Consider the following 17,641-nt stretch of genomic DNA (forward strand, 5'->3'; position numbering starts at 1 on the left):
ATTATGATTATTATTAATGCTATCTATGGCTGGAGACAGATTTCTTCACACTCTTCGAACCATATAATGTTGGCTCGTTGTTTTTTTTACAATTTGTACTTGCATGGCCATCTGTTTACAGCGCCATTGAATGTAAACGGTTTTGTTGTTTGGACACGGAGGATGCAATTATATATTTCTTGTTGATATGGGTTCATATGAGGCACATTTTCAGCATCTATAAAAGCTGTGGGTTTAAATTGGATTGTCATATTTGATAAAGAACAAAAGCCGCCCCACATATCCCCATCCCGTTATCTCTTTCCCCCCTTCTCCCCACCATACCATCATCCCTTCTCACTCCCCCATCCGATAATCTTTTCTCCCTCTGACCCCCTATCCCATCATCTGTTCTCCCTCCCCCCCCCCCATTATCATCTCTCTTCTTCCCCCATCATCGTTTCTCCCTCTTTCCCCACCCCCCATCCCATCATCTTTTCTGCTCCCCATCTCTTCTCTCTCCCTCTCCCCCCCTTCTGCAAAAGCTGTATCTGTGAGTACAATGGTTTGGCATGTTGATTATGGGATTGGCAGTAAATTCTTAAGGAGTTTAAATGTTTGAGCACGCCATGTTGTAAACATGAAAAATAATCCGATTTGTTCCTGGCTTGAGCATCGTCATGGAAACTAGTCCTGGTGCACTCTGAACTTTTGTGGAGACTCGATATGACGTTAATGGAGAAGTGTATCATTCCAAACTGGATCCTCGCATCACATTGCAATCGTAGGTTTTCAGTTGTTGGCACAGTTGATAACAAAATGAATTTCTATAATCAGACAGGCTCATTGCTTCTCCCATCTCTATGTTCAAGGAAATTGACAAAGAAACCATCGCCCTCTGTTGCTCCGTCTGTGACCCTGCATGTTGGTTTCTGTGCAGGTGCGGCCACACGGTGATGACGGGGAAGGCGGTGCCGAGAGGGAGGACAGCGAGCATTGTACAATCTGCCTCTCGGCATTGGATGAGGGGGATGATGTCAGGTCGGTGTGATTGACTACTCTGACGTCATACTGACATTATTTATCTCCATCAGTAGATCTTGTTCGATAGGTGAAGGTTTTGTATCTATCGGGTAGTATACGTGCAACTTGAGAATAACCTTTTACTCTCACACGTCACCGTTGTTCGTCATCATATCAACATGTATGTTTATTGGTGGAAAACGACAAGTTTTTATTGAACCACAGCTCTGCATTTTGGCCTAAGTCTTTCACGAACCGGCTGGCCAGGCCAGACGTTTTACTGAGTAGTTGAGGCAGGAACTTGTAATTTGTTCAGGGTGCCGGTGATATCTCGTCTACCTCCTCGTGAAGGACACCGTGGATCTTTAACGTCCACCAACTAATGGTGGCAGATCGAACGCCCAGTTTAACGTCCATAAGAGGGACGACACACACACACACACACACACACACACACACACACACACACACACACACACACACACACAGCCTATGAAACATCAGGTTGACAATTTATATCTTGGCTGAGATTTGAACCCAGGTTGGATAGCTTAAGGTGTGTGTGCATACCCAGTTGAATGGCTTGCCATATTACTTGAAATTTGACAGCAGATACTTTGTAAAACTCGACCAGTTGATTAAAACCATTGTTGCAACTTTCAAGAAACAATTGATGAAATCTCTTGCTTTGGTATATAATAATTAATGAAAATGCACATCTCCATGGTGTACAACGCATTGCTGCAATTAACGGTTTTCAATCACGTTCTTCTTCCCTCTTGGCACAGACGTCTACCCTGCATGCATCTTTTCCACCAAGGATGTGTCGACCAGTGGTTAACAACCAACAAGAAGTGTCCCATATGCCGCGTTGAGATCGATGCCCAGCTGCCGCTGCACGCCTGAGCGTGTACGCGCCTTCAGGCGATGCTTGTGGCTTGCGTTATTGTTTGGCCCTGTTGTGGAGGAGCAGAGGATGTGTTTGAGAGGTGCAGCAAGGTGCAGTTATTCTTATTGGTGAGCATCCGAGCCCTGATCCGGCTTTACCAAAGTCTCATCGAGCATCTTGAAGTTTCCACGCATAAATTGATCTCTGCTCCTCGTTTGACCTCTGCTTCTCGGAGCTGTTGAAGGTCCGTGGTTGAGTTTTGTTGGTTGTTGTGGTAATGGTTGAAAGGGCCAGAGGAAGTTGCAGGGACGAAGAGTAGGCAAAGTGGACACTGTCCATGTAACAAAAGAACACCCTTGTGGGGTTGGTTTGAAGGTTGCCCCTTTGGCATCTGTGAGGTCTTTTTCCGGTTATGCTGCCAAAGCTTGTTTGATTTTTTTGATTTTTAAGTAACTTATTTTTTTTCTCAGCGAGGCTGATACCTTGTAAAGAGGTAGGAGGTTTGGGGTTTTTGTGGAGGGCTTCGTTGGCGTGACGTTCTACCAGCTGTTGTGACATCCAGTTCCTCTGCGCTCATTCTTATTGCAAAGTCACTGGCGTACGACATCGGTCGGTAATCTTTGTGGGAAAACGAGTTCCTTTTTTTCAAACATAGGGACCAAATCTGAACCCACGCCAGCTGAAGTGGAGGGCGGGTGGGGGTAGGGGGCGAGAAAATGGTCGGCGGCTCAGTGCGCATTGGGTGAACAGAGAGGCTCGTGGGCTGATGGAGCAGGTTGCGGTGGGTGTTGGGGGGTTATGCGAGCTCGCTTTGTGGTGAAGGACTATTCGAGACTCCTTAGGTCGAGTGGCGGTGCTGTGCATGCGAATACCGTTAACCAGTGTGTAGATGTCTGTAACCAGCCGTGGACCAATAGGTAGAAAGCACGTATATAATCAGGTTGTAAGTTGTGTTTGCCGAGCCACAGTTACGCTACCTACAAAATAAAGCCATTCCACACCATATAAAGCTTCTGACTTAACTTAAATGTACCGGCTACCTCCTGCACAAGTTTCGACTTGATTTAAACTCTGTGCTTTAATATTTTGGTTTTCCTTTTGTAGCTTTTGTTTCTCTTCTTTCCTCCACCAAGTTACTCTTAAAGCATGGGTGTTGCAAAGTGCAATTTTGAGGTTGTCGGAGCGTTCCTTCAACTTCTACGTAGCGGTTTTGCATTCGGTCGGGCATGTCCAGCCACCGACAGCCCGGGTCTCTTAAATACCACGCTAGGCTTGCACCCGAGGGGGATGATGATGTCCTGTTAGTTCTATCCGTGTGTTTGCCTTACACATGACTGCAGTTTTTTCAGGTTCAGCCATAAGCGAGTGTTGTGTCGGACTTTGTCGTGTCGCAGTCTGCCTCGTCCGTCTCTTGCACGATGAAAACCCCGCTCCCCCGTTTTGTATCTACAGAGCACACGGTTCCAGTATTTTTGGCAATAACCTACTGTCGAGCGCTTTGACTGTAATTGTGGGTGTTTTGAATCGGCTATGCCCTATATAAGTTATTACACAGGGTAACGTACTGTATTGTACACCATTGTGTCCTTTAGTGGAGCTCATTTAGTTGCTCATGCTATTATCAGATCTTTGCACTGTTGTTTTTATTCCGAAAATGCTTTGCCTTTTTGTTTTACCTTTGGTTAGCATGTTACTTTACGTTGTACCATGACATGCCAACGTTATAATTATTATTATTATTATTTTTATAATCCCGTTAAGAGTTTTACTCTGTGCCCGGGACGTACTTGACTCGTGCTGTGATTTGCGCAATTTGTTCTTTTTGTTTGATGGTCAAATTTTAGTTTTCAAAGAAATTTCCACGACCTCACCCTTTTTGTATTATTCTAACTCTCACCCGTTTTGCATTAATCGTACAGAAGCATAGATTTTAAAGCCTGTGCTCTGGAAGTGGAAGCTTGTGATGATGCATGAGATCGGTAGAGAGAGGATCGGACCTTTGGTTTGTCGTCTTTCGGTTCGGTTCCGGGGAGGTGCACACGTCGTCCGCCCAGGTGGGTCGATGCGTTGGGAAATGGAAGGATTCTTTTTGTTTTATTTCCTCTTGAGATCGCAGTTGCGTGGTGGTTGTGGTTGTTTGTCTTTAATGCTCATGGTGTTTCTTTGTTTTTTTTTTTTAATGTGGCAGAAAATGAACCACTTGGTTTTAACTCGGTATTGAGTTGCTGTGAATGCATTTGTCTGTGCATTGCTTTGTGAATGGTCGACTTGCCTGATTTTTATCCATTGCAGATTGGGGTTCACAGCTTATGTTGACGTGAACATAAGTATACTTGCATTTTGTATTTGAAGTAGATTTCGATGGCCTATGCATTTTTAACCAGTAAACTGATGTATGAATAAAGCTTAATGATTAAAAATGTCTTTGAGAAGCTACCAAGAAGAAAAAAAAAAGAAGTTTGTTTTATTTCAACAAAGGGTACCGTGCCAACACCGACGCACACATATTGGAATGCCCTTCGCCACCCCGCGGTAACCTGTCCTTTCTTCCCAACTATCCTTTCAATTTTCACTCACTAATACATCAACTTAATCGGGGAAATGAGTAAACATTAATACCAAAACGATGCATATAAAGTGCTAAAAACAAACGATTCACCACTCGCAGGTGGATTGATTAAACGCGTTTCGGGATCATTATTTTTTGTAATTACCAACACGGCTTCAACAGGCGCAACCACGAGGACAGTTGACCCTGTGCCTTGGACTATCATTGTATAATGTACGCAGCTGTAAAGTGATTCTCCGTTTGGAAGAAGACATATCAGATGGGGACGTCACATACACTGGCACAGTTTCTACCTTAAAAAGAGTTTTTAAAAAAAACCGTTCATTTGTTTTTTAACCTTTGAAAGTGACATTTCCCTCAATCGCTCTTGAAAGGTGTAAAGAAAAAGCAGCTAAAATGTTTTACCCACATGAGGAAAATACAAATTATCAATTCATTTTTTGTATTTAAAATGTACAGACATTTCTAGAAAAAACGAATAACATTCACAAGAAATATTCTACAAGCAGCGTCTAAACTTTTGCATCTTATTGGTGACTTCCACAGTCCGATACCATCCGATTAATACTAAATTTTACAGAGCGTGACCGCCCAAAGTGGGCCGGCCATGCAAGACGACCCGGGAGATTCTTGCAAAATGACCGTTGAGGGAACAGACAGGATGGAAAGTGTTGTGCTTACACCTGCCGTCCTGTTAAACAATCCTACCTCAGCACATTGCTCAAGGATGCAATCCCCTGAGCCATGTTAACTTGTCCCATTTTTACGTTTGTCATGTATGAACTCGTTAAGCATCAGTCCTTAAAAAAAAAAACCAAATTACTCCCACAAGCAGCGATTATTGTTGCTGCCAGCAAGAAACAAAGCAAGTCCAGATCTCATGGCATTATCACATGGGGCTTTGCCAAGAATAACGAGCTTCGGTGGGTGTAAGCATGGAGAGTGGCGTCCTGTCGAGATGGACTCGAGAAGGGGCACTGTACGCACGTGTAACGCCCTCTGGTGTGCGTCCATGCGACGCGCCGATTGCCGTGTACGCCTGGAAGAGAACTGAGAGCCGTCTGCGCAGCTCTTCTCCCTTTCAGAGCGTATCCGTGCACTGCCACAAATAAATAATTTTATCAAAGCTTATGCGATTCGTCAAGCACAGATTTCTAGAATGGTGATGAGACATACCACTGTCTAACAAGTACAGCGTTGTGAAAAACCTGGCATCGAATTATTCGTTAAAATGCCCATGCTTGATTACCATTTTATGCCAACATGCTTCCTCGGTGTCCCACGCTCAATTTGTTGGCTAACATTATTGGGATGTCTTATTATGAGGCCGAAGCACAAGGCCTGTTTTATCACATCACAGATAGGGCAGCGGCCTCTTCCGCTCTCTTTCAGCACTCTGACAATCCCTAGCTTCTCCACGATGTTACTCCCTCCTAGTTAACCTTAAAATCCAGGCTTCCTGCCCACCTCCACTCTGTTCATTTCACCCACCCCCACCCCCCCCCCCCCCTCCTCCTTCCCTTCCCCCCCGTCGCCCAATTTGTTGAACTGCTTAATGAAGTCTTTAAGCCCACTACCCTCCCGGGCTTCAATAAGACAGTGCACCACCACTTCCCAATGTCTCCCTCTTGATCTTTTCTACTCCCTGGGACCTGACTTACCACAACCCTCTCACTTGCACGTTACTGCATTTCCTCCTCTCTCCACTTCCTGTACACTCTATTCCCTTCTTTACCCATATGTTACCTCACTATCAGATTGCCTCATTCTTACAAGAACCTCAATCTTTCAATAGGAAAAAATAAAAATGATTTCCCCTTTCCCACCTTGGGAAACTAGCATTTCATTGGAGGACAAAGCTTTATGTCAAAATAAAGAATAAACCTAAGCTTTTTGCTAAATTATGAAGGACTAATGCTCGAAACATCAGCCGCACCTCGCTTCCCATGCCGGTAAGCATGCTCCTATGAAATTGTTAAAATCCGTTGTTACTTGATATTTTATACTCTTTGGAAATGAGCATTTGGTGAGCCTGATGGAGATGCAGCTCATTTCTAAAGGGCCAACAATATGGAAATGCGGTTTAAAAAAATTCATTATTTTAGTTGTAATTCAAGGTAGTATTCAGATAATATTACAATTGAGTGAAGAATAAAACAATTCTGCCAATTGGGATGTCATGGTGTAACTTGCATCACGAGTCTTGTTATAGTTTGAGACTGTCCGGCAAAATGTATTGCGTTGGACCACTCACCTCAAATAGCTTTTGAGAGCAGTGGTAGAGGGTATAAAGAAGAATGTGTGAACCAGCAAACGGCAAGAAAAGGAAAATTGGATCACAATTCCCAGTGAAAACAGTATAAACCGATGTCCCTTTTCCCAATAAATTGAGGTAATTAAAGAAAGCCAAAACAGCAAAAAAAGGGATAAAAAAAATTGAAAATAAATATATACAGTTTGTCCAATGGTTCTTGCACTACTTTTTATCAATGTTACAGCAAACGGACGTTAAGGGACAAGTTCTCATGAACGAATGCATGCAACACGAGCTACCTTTTTCTTACACCCACCTGCTGCTCTTCTCAATACGTTTGGCTGTGATATTTTGTGCTCGTGTTCATCCGTAAATATTTGGCCTTGTCCCTTCACGTTGTTCCACTCAGCATCCGATCTGTTCTTCATTCTATTGCTTTCATCCGGTGCCCTAATTACTCCGCATTTCTGGCGTCCCTTATGCTTTTTGCGGATAATATTCTGCACCTCTGCAATCTCCAGATATTTCATTGCATCCACACCAACGTTTCGCGCGAGTGCCTCTTCTCCGTGCACCTCCGTTTCGGATGCGCTCTGCTGCGAAAGCGGCAAAACCTTTTTGAGCACCAGCTTCCGGTTATTGCGGGATTGTGAGGACATCGGGCCGCTTTTCGTCCCTTGTCCTGCTACGACGGCTCGCTTCGCCATTTTTCCTATCGTCTCCACCATCTTGTCGGACGCATCCACGTTTTCCTCCTTTTGCTCAGTTTGCCTTGCCTGCGGCTGTGGCATCGGGGTCAGCACTGCGGTTCTCGGTGTCGATGTGCTGCTACAGTGCAGAGCAGTCAATTTTGGCATTCTGGCAGGTGTGCGGCCAATCCCGTTGCTCCATTGGCCGTACGAGTGCCGTCCTGCGTTTGACACAGCTGGCGTGTCAAGGTTTAGGCAGACGTGGAGATGCTTCAGAAGCGAGCGGTACGTGCAGAACCGTACGCTGCATCTCTCGCACCTGTCAAAAAAGGTTGAAGAAACAACAACGTTGCATCATATGCACGTGAAGACCTACAAACCTTTACCCAACAAAATAACCACAAGTAAAGAGTCAATAGTTTGATGGAATTGGACAATCAAAACACTGCCGACATTGCAGCTGAATTTGGATTTATGCCGCAATTGGATACCGGCATCATATTCTGTGCAACCCGTATTCCGATAACGATTTACAAATTAATATGATTATTTTAATCAGAATTTTATTTTCATTAATGAGCAAATTGTTGGAGTCACAATCCCTACCTCCGAGCCAATTTCAGGCTTATATGCCTCCTCATGCAGGGAAAATGGCCTTAAAATGCCTGTTCTTGTTTTGTTGTACGCCTCCTCATGCATTCAATGTCCTCATACGGGAACATGTATTTGTATTTTTAACCGAGTTGTCTTGCGTGTTTCGTATACGTAATGTTGTAATGTAATTTATCGGAGCAAAAAGGAAAACACAATGGCGCCTGGGAAAAAAAAAACGGATAACACAAAACACAATCTAAACTGGAAATTAACTTCCTCGCTTCTCCCGTATATGGAACCAACTTGCAGAGAGCGTTCTTTCCCCCACTCTTCCCACCAGGGTTTCAAACGGGCAGTGTATTGCCACCTTGTCATTGCCCCATCCTGAGCCATGATCTTTATTAACCCCATTAACTATTCCTAACCCAATCTGGTTGGTAAATTACACAATTATGTTAACACTATATATACAACTAGACGAACAAACCTCAAATATGACCGCTTGATTTTCACTGAAGTTACTAAAGCTGGTGACGTAGTCGACACGATTTCCAAACACGGTGTTAGAGTTTCTTCTTCATTTTGTTTCCGGTATCGCTTCCAGCAGGCGTTAAACCCAAAATAATTTTTATCTCCGCTTTGTTATCCAAGTCGTCTTTATTGGTTTCTCGTCTATAAAGATATCGGTAAATGAAAATTGTTTTTCCTTTTATTTTGGTGAATATACCCACAATGCAATATAAATATTTGGTGGCCTGCATGGGTTATGGCAGCCTCCATGTAACCTTCATAGCCGACACGATTTCCAAACACGGTGTAGAGTTTCTTCTTCTTACGTCTATACATATCTACAGAACGAACTTCGTTCACTGAGTGTTTTTGAATACTGAATACAAGCTCACTTGAAAAATCGGTTTGGCTTGTGATGAACGCGCATGTGGTTGATCAGCAGTTGCATATCGCTGAACATTTCTGAACAGCCATCTGCACAGCAATTAAATGTTTTTCCTGCAAAGAGAAAAGGTGTTTTGAGATATCGGAACCCCAGACAATCTTACATTCACAAGCAGTTATATTATAAATGCAGGCAATTGTATTAGACACATGTATGTACATTATATGGCCATTAATGAATGTGTGCGGTGGAGCGTGGACACCACATCATAAATAAGGCAGATATGTTTGTCCATCTAGGCTATTTTACAATGAGGTTTTTTTTTTTTTTTTTTTTTTTTTGTATACTGAATCGAGGCTCGTGAAAGAGCTAACATTTACTTCACAAACAAATCAACCAGACAAACAAAACACACAAAAAGAGGGAGCGGAAGACAAGATGGGGAGAGAAGGGGAAGCACACAAACACAACATTTGAGAGCAGGGAGATGTGTGGAAGGGAGAGGGCTTGGGGGAAGGAGGCGTGGGAAGGGGGGGGGGGGGGGGAGGGAGAAGTATAAAACACAAGGACACCAAGGACTTCCAGGACAGAAGTTGGTATTTCAAAAAAGTGGAATTGAGGTGAAATTAGCGGGGGTAAAAAAGATCAAGGTTTTGGATGGGTGAAGATAAGAGATGGTGGTGAACAGCTGTTTTAAAGACCTGGAGGATGGAGTGGGATTGAAGAGAGTGAGGGAGTTTGTTCCAGAGGTGGAGAAAAGAGGAATGAAGGAGTGAAGGTGAGCAGAGAGTCTTGATTTTGGCAGTTTAACCATAAGAGGGTTACAGGCAGATCTTGTGCGACCTGTAGGAATATTTGCGGGACAGAGCCCAGAGAGAGCTGGGGGGGCAAGGCCAGAGAGGAGTCGGTAGAAGACGGAAAGACCACCAACCTGCCTGCGGTGAGTAAGTGAGAGGCCCTTGGAGTTAGCTTCATCGCGAGAGATTCCAATGATTCTGAATGCTTTGGTTTCAACAGCGTGAAGACGAGCTAGGTGTGAGGCAGGAGCACCAGCCCAGAGGGGAGAGCAGTATTCCATTGAGCTGCGGATGAAAGCCTTGTATGTGGTGAGGAGCTCAGGTGTGCCAAGGAAGGACCGCACGACGGAGGATGCCCAGTCGGCGACTGGCTTTGAAGGCCAGATTTGAAATGTGGTTTTCCCAGGAAAGATCATGGCAGATAGTGAGACCCAAAAGCTTGAGTGACAGAACTTCTTGGAGAGGATTATTCAGAAAGTGGATGGGAGGGTTGTCCAGTCGGTCTTTTCGGAGAGACATCGTAAGAGTGTGAGATTTGTCAGGATTGAAAGACATGTTCCACTTGTTTGCCCAGTCTGTGATTTTGTCCAGGTCTGCAGAGAGTGAGGAGGCTGCAGACTGCCGATCTGAGGCATGAAGAATGGAGCGACAGAGAGTAAAGTCATCAGCAAAGGGATAGAGAGGATTTTCAAGAGAGTCAGAGAGATCATTGATGAAGACCAGAAATAGCACAGGGCCCAGAACACTGCCTTGGGGAACTCCAGCCTGAACAGGAAGAGGAGATGAGAGAAACCCATTCAGAGTCACACGTTGACTACGACTGGAGAGGAAGTCCGCCAGCCGTGCGTGGAGATTTCCATGGATACCAAAAGAGGAGAGTTTGGTGAGCAGAGCGGGGTGCCAGACCGTATCGAAGGCACGTGATATGTCAAGGGAGACTGCTCTAATTTCCTGTTTGGCATTGAGGACCTCCATCCATTGTTGTGAAAGCAGAAGCAGCATGTCCAGAGTAGAGTGTCCAGGTCTGAAACCAAATTGATGATCAAAGATCAAGCCATTGGAGAAGAGGAAAGATTTCATATCTGAAGCAATGATGGATTCCATGACTTTGCTGATAATTGGGAGAAGGCTGATTGGTCTGTAGTTGCTGGGATCTGTTTTTGCACCTTTTTTGTGCAAAGCGGTGATTTTGGCAGATTTCCAAGCAGATGGAAGATGACCTTGAGCAAAAGAGAGGGTGAAGAGAACAGAGAGAGGGAGTGAAAGAGCGGAAGAACATGATTTTAGGACCCGTGGGCTGATGCCGTCAGGACCAGTTGCAGAATCAGAGTCGAGGGTTGACAGAAACTTTTCCACCTTGTCAGGAGGAAAGGACACAGAGTCCAGGAGCAGCTGGGTACGTCTGGGTACGGTGGGTACAGAGAGGGATGGGTTTGGGACACAAGATTTAGAGGCAAACACAGAGTTGAGGCATTCAGCTTTTTCACGTGCGGAGTCAGCCGTGTGGCCATTTGAGGTGAGGGAGGGGATGGAGGGGGAACAAACACCAGAAACAGATTTGACCAGACGCCACCAGGATTTGGAAGAGGGAGACAGATAAGAGAGTTCGGTCCTGAGAACGGAGAGATATTGTTTCCTGGTTCTCCTGAGGGTGGACACACACTTGTTTTGGGCTTTGTGAAAGGAAATGAGATTTCCTTCCGTTGGATTTGCTTTCCAGGAGACGAAAGCAAGTTGTTTCTGGGCAATAGCCTCACCACAAGATTCCGTGTACCATGGACGGGAGGAAGGGTATGAGAACTGAAGACGAGATGGGATAAATCTGTGCATGAGAGAGAGCAATTTACTTTGGAAGAATTCCCAGGATGAGTTGATGTCAGAGGCGGTAGAGATGGGAGACCAGTCCAGATGATTGATGGCTGCTTGAAGACCATGCCAGTTGGCCTGAGTGAAATGCCAGACTTGTCGACGCGGAGGAGGCTCTCTGAGAATGGTCAGAGAGATGTCCACTTTAACAAGCACATGATCAGAAGAGCCGATTGGAGCAGAAGAAGAGCAGCAGACATTTTCAGGGAAGTTAGTCATAACCAAGTCCAGAAGAGAAGATGCTCCGTTAACTGAAATCCGGGTCGGGAAATTGACAGATTGTGTCAGTCATGAAACTGAAACTGGCACCCTGCTCTGCTCTCCAAACTCTCCTCCTTTGGTATCCATGGAAATCTCCACGCATGGCTGGCGGACTTCCTCTCTGGTCGTAGTCAACGTGTGGCCCTGAATGGGTTTCTCTCATCTCCTCTTCCTGTTCAGGCTGGAGTTCCCCAAGGTAGTGTTCTGGGCCCTGTGCTTTTTCTGGTCTTCATCAATGATCTCTCTGACTCTCTTGAAAATCCTCTCTATCTCTTTGCTGACGACTCTACTCTGTCGCTCCATTCCTCATCCCTCAGATCGGCTGTCTGCAGCCTCCTCACTCTCTGCAGACCTGGACAAAATCACAGACTGGTCAAACAAGTGGAACATGTCTTTCAATCCTGACAAATCTCACACTCTTACAATGTCTCTCCGAAAGGACCGACTGGACAACCCTCCCATCTACTTTCTCAACAATCCTCTCCAAGAAGTTCTGTCGCTCAAGCTTTTGGGTCTCACTATCTGCCATGATCTTTCTTGGGAAAACCACATTTCCAAGCTGGCCTCCAAAGCCAGTCGCCGACTGGGCATCCTCCGTCGTGCGAAGTCCTTCCTTGGCACACCTGAGCTCCTCACCACATACAAGGCTTTCATCCGCAGCTCAATGGAATACTGTTCCCCCCTCTGGGCTGGTGCTCCTGCCTCACACCTTGCTTGGCTTCACGCTGTTGAGGCCAAAGCTTTCAGAATCATTGGAATCTCCTGCGATGTAGTCAACGCCGAGGGCCTTTCACTCACTCACCGCAGGCAGGTTGGTGGTCTTTCTGTCTTCTACCGACTCCTCTCCGGCCTTGCTCCCCCAGCTCTCTCTGTGCTCTGTCCCCCCAATATTCCTTCAGGTCGCACAAGATCTGCCTGCAACCCTCTTATGGTTAAACTGCCAAAGTCTAGGCTCTCTGCTCACCTTCACTCTTTCATTCCCCTTTTCTCCCGCCTCTGGAACAAACTCCCCCACTCCCTTCAATCCCACTCCTCCCTCCAGGTCTTTAAAACAGCTGTTCACCACCATCTCTCATCTTCCCCCATCGAAAACCTTGATCTTTTCTACCCCCGGTAATTCACCCCAGAGTCCTTGCACTTTTCATATGTTTTAATCCTCTCCCACCTCCCCCCCAAGTCCTCCCGATGTCCCTGCTCTCAAATGTTGTGTTTGTGTCCTTCCACCTCTTCCCCCTCTCTTTTGTGTCCTTCCCCCTCTCTCCCCATCTTGTCTGCCGGTCCCCTTGTTTTTTGTGTTTTGTGTGTCGGTTTGTCTTTTTGTGTGATTAATGTTAGCTCTTTCACGAGCTTCGATCTTGTATACAAAAAAAAAAAAAAAAAAAGTCCCAGTGAGTCACAGAAGTCCTTTGCCGAAGAGCCATGGCTGGTGAGAGAGGTACCCACACCCAGCCAACTGGCATGGTGACAGTTGAAATCACCACATATGAGGAAGAAAGAGTTGGGATGGGTAGATAGAAGTTGGTCCATATTCTCAGACAGCGAGATGTAGACGGAGTCATCACTGTTTGGTGGACGGTACAACACACATATGAACAAAAGGTGGGAGCGAAGGGGAAGCCGTAGCCAAAGGTATTCCTGGGGGTGAGGTGGAGAGAGGGCAGTGCAGGGCGAGTGAGGAAGAGTTTTTTTTATAAAGATAGCAAAGATAGCACTTTACCATCTCAGCACATGCCAGTGCCAGGTTTGCTTGTTCTTAAATAATTTAATGGTAAATTGAAGAGAGAGTACAATTTTGTTTGATTTGTTGAGCCTTTTATTTATTGCAGTTTCTAAGGCTCATAGTGGAGCTGACACCCACACAGACAGACAAATACACAAGGCCGAACACATGACTGTTAACCGAGACAAGCACAGCCACTGAGCTCGGGGGAAGTGCCGTACTTCCCCGGGGCACTCTGGGTACCAGCGACAACAGAACAATGGTGTCACCTATCTCATCATACCCAGTGGGGCATTTCCTGAGGAATTTCCTTCTCCCTATGGATGCCAACCGAAGGCGATTGTCTGTGCTCTTGCCTTTTAAATGCTGACCGTCAAGCAAGGAAGCAGCACGTACCATTTTTAAAGTCTTTGGTACGTCTCAGCCAGGGTTTGAACTGCAGACGTTCCAGACTCAGAGCGGATACTCTAACCCTTACATCACCGGGTCCGTTAGGATATTTAATCACATCGTCTCAGGTCCTCAGAGAAACACTCCAATGTAAAAGGTGTTGCATGTGATCGGACCTCCAGTGGGCGGGTATGATGCTGAGGTAATTTGAAAAGTCGGGCTGCCAAACGCAAGTGTTAACGCGTCAACCAACGCCAGGGCGTAAAAACGCTGGAGAAAATGGACTCGAAAGGTGGAAGGAAATCGATATTTTCTTTAAATGAAACTGCATTGCCATTCATACTGCAAACACATTAAATTGGCACATCAGCTGTGCTAAAACAAAAGGTGACATATCCTTCCAGAGTGCACCCAATTTACCCAAGCATGGATGACAGTAAGTGAATCAGATAGCACAAGGTGAACAAAATAAGAAACAACATTTTTATCTGCATTGAAACAACATTTTATCATTTATCATTTATTTTCATCCGCAGCTCAATGGAATACTGCTCTCCCCTCTGGGCTGGTGCTCCTGCCTCACACCTAGCTCGTCTTCACGCTGTTGAAACCAAAGCATTCAGAATCATTGGAATCTCCCGCGATGAAGCTAACTCCAAGGGCCTTTCACTCACTCACCGCAGGCAGGTTCGTGGTCTTTCCGTCTTCTACCGACTCCTCTCTGGCCTTGCCCCCCCAGCTCTCTCTGGGCTCTGTCCCCCAAATATTCCTACAGGTCGCGCAAGATCTGCCTGCAACCCCCTTATGGTTAAACTGCCAAAATCAAGACTCTCTGCTCACCTTCACTCCTTCATTCCTCTTTTCTCCCGCCTCTGGAACAAACTCCCTCACTCTCTTCAATCCCACTCCACCTTCCAGGTCTTTAAAACAGCTGTTCACCACAATCTCTTATCTTCCCCCATCCAAAACCTTGATCTTTTCTACCCCTGCTAATTTCACCCCAAATCCACTTTTTTGAAATACCAACTTCTGTCCTGGAAGTCCTTGGTGTCCTTGTGTTTTATACTTCTCCCACCACCCCCCCCCCCCCCCCACGCCCCTTCCCACGCCTCCTCCCCCCAAGCCCTCTCCCTCCCACACATCTCCCTGCTCTCAAATGTTGTGTTTGTGTGCTTCCCCTTCTCTCCCCTTCTTGTCTTCCGCTCCCTCTTTTTATATATTTTGTTTCTCTGTTTGATTTGTTTGTGAAATAAATGTTAGCTCTTTCACGAGCCTCGATTCTGTATACAAAAAAAATAAAAATCTGTAATAATAAAAGGGGGGGGGGGGGTGTGTGTGTCTGTCTGTCTGTCTGTCTGTCTTTCCTTCCGTCTTTCTGTCTGTCCCCTCCGTAACTCAAACCATGAAACCTCATGGCCCCAAACTGCATGTGTATTTCTCGACCTCTAAGAGATTGCATGAATGGAAGCTTGGTGTTTGAATGTGCTAAAACACCCTTTTTTAAGATGATTAACAGGGTGCTCATAACCAAAAACCCCCAAAAAAGCCTTACCAAAATAGCATCTTGGTCAGCCCACTGTCACATCGCTGGGTTCTTAAAATGCCATTTTGCTTTGGCCTATTCAAATGTGTCTTCCCTTGGAAACACGATCTCCACATGAAATAATTAAAATCTGGATTCGGATTTCAGGATCTGATTCTGTTCACTAAATAAATATCGAAATCTGGAGTGAAATCTGACAAAATTTAACACATTAGCAATTCTTATAACTAAGTGTATATTTTTTACTCAGCTTTCAGCAAGGCTGTCCCTCCTCCACACTGCCAAAGCATTGAACTTAACTTTTTCTACTGTTCCAACAATTATATTGAGTGAAGAGAATATGAAGGAATGTGTACAAAGTGTAACTTTGTTGAGTAAAACAAAAATAACAAGCGTTACGCCTAGGTCCCCCGTCGGTGAAGTGATGCGAGTTGACAAAGTGGAAGACGCAGAAAACATGCCATGATATGATATTTCGCTCACAAGGTTCAGACATACATGGACACGGCCATCTTGGATTTTGACGTGGCGACCCAATTTTCAATAGCGTTCTTCCTTATGCCTAGATACACCCACACACCAGATTAGAAGTTGGTACTTTGCTTATTTTTCAAGATATTTCACTCACAAGGTTCAGACATATATATGGTGGTGGCCATCTTGGATTTTGACGTGGCGACCCAATTTTAAACAGCGTTCTTCCTTGTGCCTATATACAGCCACACACCAGATTAGAAGTTGGTACTTCGCTTATTTTTCGAGATATTTCGCTCACAAGGTTCAGATATATATATGGTGGTGGCCATCTTGGATTTTGACGTGGCGACCCAATTTTCAATAGCGTTCTTCCTTATGCTGAGATACACCCACACACCAAATTAGAAGTTGGTACTGTGCTTATTTTTCAAGATATTCATCTCACAAGGTTCAGACATACATGGCATCAGACATATATGGTGGTGGCCATCTTGGATTATGACGTGGGTTGCACCCTCACACCAAATTCGAATGCGGTCCTTCGTTTACGCACGCCCGCACGCACATACGCACGCCCGCACGCACGCACGGACGGACGGAGGGGAAAACCATAGTCCCCCTTTCGTTCCGCTGTGCGACGGGGGACAACTAACCAGAGGGAATTTAGTACAATGAAAATAATTAACCAGCAGGATCGACAGCAAGGATTCTGCAGTCCCGCCTGTGTACCCCGTGTGGTTATCTCCGAGTAAGGAAGGCTAGATAAATCAAATTAAACATATAATTAAAAGAACGTGTCCCTCCCTCCTGCTGTATCTATCGTCTATTTAATTTAGGTCCTTCCTTTAAAAAGTAGAAAGTACACCGATGGACGAACAAAAGCCTCTTTAAAGATAAACCTTTGATGCTTTGGGGTTAGCATGTTGATGAACTCTGGATGTGTGCTTATGCTTTACCGCAATGCAACTTCGAACAGGTCGTGCCTTGATCCACTCACAGGCACTCATATGGGAGTGTGTGTGTGTGTGTGTGTGTGTGTGTGTGTGTGTGTGTGTGTGTGTGTGTGTGTGTGTGTGTGTGTGTGTGTGTGTGTGTGTGTGCGTGCATGCATGCGTGGTTGCTATCTCCATTTGTGGGTATCAGGAGGTGGAACGGAGTCCTTCCAGGACCCAAAGTATCCACCTCCTCTTCGATAAGGGATCATGGTTCATGGACCAAACTGTTCAACTTTTTCAGAGTTTTGTTCCAAGGGCTATTTTTTCAGGATTGTCACCGAACCCCGGATTGCCTCCAGTTGAAGTTCATTTGTGGTAATATTCCCGGGGATGTTTTTCAAAATCTGAGAGGTTCTTCTTCATCATTCCTGTTGCTCCAATTATCACTAGCACAATTTCGATGCTCTTCAGCTTCCAAGATCTCTTCACCTTATTTTTGAGGTCCTGGTATTTGGTCATTTTCTTGATTTCTGTGTTGTTTAGGCCAAAATCGCTGGTTACTGATATCTGAATCATCATTGCTGTATTTTCCTTTTTGTTCCCGAGTACAATGTCCGGACCCAATGCTTTGTTTTCTATGTTCACGCTCGATGCAATCATCTCGTGAGCATGACGTCCTCTCAATGATTGCCCTTGATTCGTGTTTCCATAAGTTTTCTGGTACTGGGATGTTTACATTTTTGCAGATTTGCCAATGAAT

At 45.2% G+C, this 17,641-nt stretch overlaps 2 protein-coding genes across 4 annotated transcripts in view; one reads left to right on the top strand and one right to left on the bottom strand.

Moving 5' to 3' along the window:
* The window catches only part of LOC137436393 (uncharacterized), a 79,572-nt gene extending 75,261 nt beyond the window's left edge, over positions 1 to 4,311 (top strand). Inside the window, exons 10-11 of the mRNA XM_068130139.2 lie at positions 920 to 1,020; positions 1,791 to 4,311. Coding sequence (XP_067986240.1) covers positions 920 to 1,020; positions 1,791 to 1,908 — 219 coding nt within the window. The 3' untranslated portion in view covers positions 1,909 to 4,311. The remainder of the gene's footprint in view (positions 1 to 919; positions 1,021 to 1,790) is intronic.
* A 24-nt stretch (positions 4,312 to 4,335) lies between these two features.
* LOC137436394 (uncharacterized) overlaps positions 4,336 to 17,641 on the bottom strand; it is a 37,133-nt gene continuing 23,827 nt past the window's right edge. For 2 of the 3 annotated variants that reach the window (XM_068130141.2, XM_068130142.2), the window contains 3 exons: positions 8,900 to 9,005; positions 7,031 to 7,722; positions 4,336 to 5,559 (listed from right to left, as the gene is read on the bottom strand). In XM_068130141.2, coding sequence (XP_067986242.1) covers positions 5,339 to 5,559; positions 7,031 to 7,722; positions 8,900 to 9,005 — 1,019 coding nt within the window. In that variant the 3' untranslated portion in view covers positions 4,336 to 5,338. Of the gene's footprint in view, positions 5,560 to 7,030; positions 7,723 to 8,899; positions 9,006 to 13,294; positions 13,452 to 17,641 lie in introns of all 3 variants that reach the window. The other variant, XM_078786388.1, reaches the window with a different exon arrangement.

This window comes from Myxine glutinosa, chromosome 11 (assembly GCF_964187855.1).
Source record: "Myxine glutinosa chromosome 11, kmMyxGlut1.1, whole genome shotgun sequence".
NCBI lineage: Eukaryota > Metazoa > Chordata > Myxini > Myxiniformes > Myxinidae > Myxine > Myxine glutinosa.